This window comes from Hippoglossus stenolepis, unplaced genomic scaffold, assembly GCF_022539355.2.
Source record: "Hippoglossus stenolepis isolate QCI-W04-F060 unplaced genomic scaffold, HSTE1.2 HiC_scaffold_30, whole genome shotgun sequence".
Classification (NCBI taxonomy): Eukaryota; Metazoa; Chordata; class Actinopteri; order Pleuronectiformes; family Pleuronectidae; genus Hippoglossus; species Hippoglossus stenolepis.
This window is the reverse complement of record NW_025899751.1, coordinates 248-5,290: the sequence shown is the minus strand read 5'-3', so window position 1 is coordinate 5,290 and position 5,043 is coordinate 248. Positions and strand designations below refer to the sequence as shown.

Here is a 5,043-nt window from a genome sequence, read left to right as displayed (position 1 = left end):
AATACATAACTTGAATCCATTCATTAATTAATCTGTGACATTTTAAATATTCAGCTACTTGTTAAAACACTGAGTTTAGTTCTGGATTTCCTAAACTGATCTGCAGGACAGAGACCGGGTCCAACTAATCTATTTTACTGAATCAGGACTCGTCTGATTTCATATTTATCTTCCATGTTATGAGTCTGTGCTGACATGAATATGTGTCTGTTATTTTCACACATGAACTCAGTTTAATTTACAGTTAAGTTTTATTATTTATCCAGGTTGAGGAGCTGCAGACTGTCAGAGATCAGCTGTTCTTCTCTGGCTTCAGCTCTGAGGTCAAACCCCTCTCATCTGAGAGAACTGGATCTGAGAGGAAACGACCTGCAGGACTCAGGAGTGAAGGAGCTGTGTGGTTTTCTACAGAGTCCAACCTGTCGACTGGAGACTCTGAGGTCAGACATCATGTTCTCTTTCAACATTCGTTCGGTATCTCACTATGGGACACGCCCTCCGCGCTGTCCCCCAGAAGCAATTTTACACTACGCCAGTCCTGACTGGCCGGCAGACGTGACGTCTGTCACGAGAGGAGGGACTTCCTCCCTCTATATAAGACCGGATGTCACGTCATCGCCTCAGTCTAAAACCTCTTCTCGCTCCTAGAAGCATTATCTCAGACGGCAGGTGTAGCTGAAGGGATAACAAAACTGTTCACAGAGCGAGCTAACCACTCGGTCGACGAGCGTTACCTGAACACTGCATAGCTGGCTGAGTTTAGTAGATAGTCACCATACTAGATACTCACCACTTGGACCCTGCTCCTGTCTTCACCATGGGCGAGAGCAGCGTACCACAGAGGTTGTGCACATGTGGAAACAAAAGCTCGGGGGCAGATACCCACTCTGTATGTTCGATGTGCCTCGGGCTGGAACGCGCCCGAGAATCGCTAACATCCCCGGACACCTGCGAACACTGTGCACGCCTGTCCACAAAAACCCGCCGACGCAGGCTAGCGCGCCAAGCTAGTTTGTTAGAGGTGGATCCTGTGATAGGGGTAACCATCCCCCGTCCACAGGATAGTGCGGAAGACACCCAGGGAAACACCTTTCCCGTGGGTGCCAGCTGGGGCGACCAGCTCGACGCCGTGGCACCGCTACATGACTGCGACGAGCCCGATACCGACCTAATGTCCGGGCAGGGCGTAACCGTCAGAGGTGTCTCCGACTCACTGGAGTCTATTAGCCTCGGCTCCGATGATGACGAGGTGGACGTGGAATCCACGTTCACCCCACCAGCCGCGAGGCTGACGTCGGAGGATGGTACATGCAGCCCACCGGCTTCCAGCATGGACCTGCACGAGGTCTGTAAGAAGGCGGCCGTTAAATTGGGAATTGCGTGGCCGGAAGCCCTCACCGAGACCACCATGTCCCGCTATGAGGGTAAAAGGCTCCCCAGAGCAAAAGCTTCCACCAAACAGCTTCTGCCTGCATTTCCTGAGTGCCTGGAGGAGGCGACACGGTCCTGGAGTAATCCATTCTCCACCAAGAACCCCGTCCAGGGAGGGGCGACGTTGGACTGGGCTGAAATGGAGGGAAAAGGCTTCTCTCACCTGCCCCCGGGCGAACCTTTACTGGCGACTCACCTCCACCGGACGCGGAGGTCCACCATGACCTCGGCCGGCCCCACCCTGCCCTCCAAAGCGGACTGTTTCCAGGCGTCAGCTCCGAGGAGCTTGTTCCAGAACCCACAAAAGGCGTGCAGAGGCCATGTTGGCACTCATAGTTCACGTACAATCAAAGAGAGGGAAGGTCGGCGCTGCAGAGAGCTCTGTGGAGCCGCAGCCGAGTGTTTCCGAAAGCACACAGTGCACAAACACAGACCCGTGCCCAAACAAACACAAAATTCCTTTTCCCTCTGTGAAATGTTCAATACATGTCATATGTGGTGCGCATCCAGGCCAAATGCCGAGGGCGCAGCCTCACTTGTTCATAAAAAACGAACAGAAAATGACAAAAACAATCCAAATGATGGACATGAACATGGGGGCGCGGGCTCGCATAACACCACAAGGGGGCAGTATGGCTCCACTTATGGCACAGCGACCCAGCCTGCCTGTTGCAAAGGGCAATACGAGCGCTGGAACCCACGCAGCTCGTGTTACCCACCGCCGCTCAGGCACTAGGACCGCTGGCGGCTCGAACCCGACAGTGGTGAACCTGTGGGGCATCGGAATGGGTAATGAAGACTGTGACCAGGGGCTACAGGCTTCAATTCGCGTCCACTCCACCCCAGTTCAACGGGATATTGCAGTCACAGGCGCAGGGAGAAAAGGCGCATATCTTGCAGAAAGAAATCACTGCTCTACAGAACAAGGGGGCTGTTCAGGTGGTTCCACGAGAACAGAACCAGAGTGGCTTCTATTCAAGCTATTTTCTGATCCCGAAGAAGGACGGGGGTGTACGTCCGATAGTGGACCTGCGGGCACTAAACACACACATGAGGCGGTACAAATTCAGAATGCTGACACATTCAGCACTGATCCGCTTTGTGCGTCCAGGCGACTGGTTTACAGCCATAGACCTAAAAGACGCATATTTTCACATCCCTATTTATCCTCCTCACAGGAAATATCTCAGGGTTGCCTTCCAGGGTATAACATACGAATACCGGGTGCTCCCGTTCGGTCTTTCATTAAGCCCACGGGTGTTTGTGAAATGCACCGAGGCAGCTGTAGCGCCCCTGAGGGAGGGGGTTATGCGTTTAGCGATGTATATAGACGACTGACTCATAGCGGCACAGTCGCCCCAGCAAGTTCAGGCCCACACCAGTCAGCTCACATCACATCTGGCGGCCCTGGGTTTTGCAATAAACGGGGAAAAGAGTGTTCTGATTCCAACTCAGAGAATTGCATTCATAGGACTGTCCCTCGATGCAGTCACGTTCAGGGCGCGTCTGTCAGCGGAAAGGATAAAGGCTTTCCAAGCTTGTCTGGCACTTTTTCGCAGGGGGGCGTTGCTAAAGTTCAGGTCGTGCCTCAGACTGTTAGGGCTGATGGCCTCAGTTCTGGTGGTCGTTCCACTGGGTCGTTTACACATGAGACCAGTGCAGCGCTGGGTAGCGTCGCTCAAACTGAGCCCGACGCACCGTCATCGCCAGGTCTTAGTCTCCATGGCCTGCGTCCACGCGCTGCGCCCGTGGAGACGCACGGGTTTTCTGACCAAGGGCGTTGCCATGGGAACGGTCATGGCACGAAGGGTTATTACAACAGATGCCTCTCTTGTGGGCTGGGGGGCCACGCACGAGGGGAGGACAGTGAGCGGAACATGGAGTTTACTAATGCAGTCCGCTCACATAAACTATCTGGAACTATTGGCTGTATCGCTGGCACTGAAACACTTTCTGCCCCTTCTCAGAGGGCAACATGTTCTGGTCAGAACGGACAATACCACCGTGGTGGCATATATCAACAGACAGGGGGGGCTGCGCTCACGTCATCTTAACACATTGGCACACAGACTGATAGTGTGGAGCAGTTCTCATCTGTTATCCCTCAGGGCGACACATGTCCCGGGCACACGGAACTGGGGAGCAGATTTGCTCTCCAGGGGCAGCCCTCGCTACAAGGATTGGAAAATTCGGCCGGGCTCAAGTAGATCTCTTCGCGTCAGAAGAAAACACACAGTGCCCGATGTTTTACTCCCTGACCGGCCAGAACGCCCCGATGGGGGTGAGTGGCCACAGGTTCTACTGTACGCTTTTCCCCCGATAGAGCTGATCACGCCTACTCTTGCCAGAGTGCGGGAGAGGGGTCATGCCTTAATTCTTATAGCTCCCCGCTGGCTGGGAAAACACTGGCTAGCGGAGATATACCAGCTGTTGTGCGCTCAGCCGTGGCCTCTGCCTCTACGGAGGGATCTCCTGTCACGGGCGCATGGAGAGATTTTTCACCCTCATCCAGAGCGCATGGCTCTATGGGCTTGGCCCGTGAGAGGCGGAATCTGACCACAGCGGGACTTCCGCAGAGTGTCATCAAAACCATTCAGAGCGCCAGGGCCCCTTCTACACGCATTGATGGCAAATGGCGCGCGTTTGAGGATTGGTGCGCAAAAGCAGGTCTGGAGGCTTTTCAGAGCCCTACATCTGGCATTTTGACATTCCTACAGGAACTGTTGGACAAGGGTCTGGCGTTCTCCATGGTCAAAGTGTACTTAGCTGCTATTTCAGCATGTCACATAGGCTTTGGGGGCAAAACGGCGGGACAGCATCCTCTCGTTTGCCAGTTTATGAAGGGCGCTTGGCGGATGCGGCCGGTGTCAAGGAGCTTAACCCCACCGTGGGATTTAACACTGGTGCTCGAAGCGCTATCTTGCGCACCCTTCGAGCCACTGCAGCAGGTAGAGCTTAAGATGCTCTCGTTTAAAACGGCTCTCTTACTGGCACTGACATCGGCAAAGCGCGTAAGCGACATTCACGCATTGTCAGTGAATCCGTCATGCATGCGGTTTGTTATGGGGGATTTAAAGGTTTTTCTCAAACCAAATCCCGCGTTTGTGCCTAAGGTTTTTAAGCTGTTTTCAGTCATGAACTCTGTAAAATAGTGTCTGGACATTTTCTGGAGTTTGACCTTCACATATGAAGAACGGGTGGAGCAGCAGGAGGCCGGACATGACGTATAAATCCTGCTGTGGAAAGATCAGTGTTGTTGTTTACAGCTCATCCACACCGGCGTCGGCCCTCATCACCAAAAGCTCTGGAATCTCCTCGGGTTTCCAAGTTGACGTCTTCGTCTTCTACGTGTACGGCTCCTCTTCTTCATCCTGAGATGTTTGTGTTCTTTCAGTTTCACGTCCGTCTCACGTGTTTGTGTCCTCAACACGTCCACTCGCTCTCTGTGAATCCTCTGGACATTCACCTGCTCTATTCTCACATGGACTCACTCAGAAACTTTATTAGGAGGCTGCAGGAGAAGTTCCAGAAAATGTCCAGAACAACTTGACTCAGACTTCAGGTCTGAAAACAGAGACAGTGATGTTTAGTCAAAGTCCTTTATTTTCACAC

The 5,043-nt window shown here is 53.0% G+C and overlaps 1 protein-coding gene across 1 annotated transcript; it reads left to right on the top strand.

The window, feature by feature from the left end:
* The first annotated feature begins 1,888 nt into the window (after positions 1-1,888).
* LOC118103838 lies at positions 1,889-4,622 on the top strand. Its single transcript, XM_035150941.2, has one exon. It carries the CDS (start codon positions 3,037-3,039, stop codon positions 3,985-3,987), a length of 951 nt encoding a protein of 316 aa, XP_035006832.1. The 5' UTR covers positions 1,889-3,036; the 3' UTR covers positions 3,988-4,622.
* Positions 4,623-5,043: the final 421 nt, after the last annotated feature.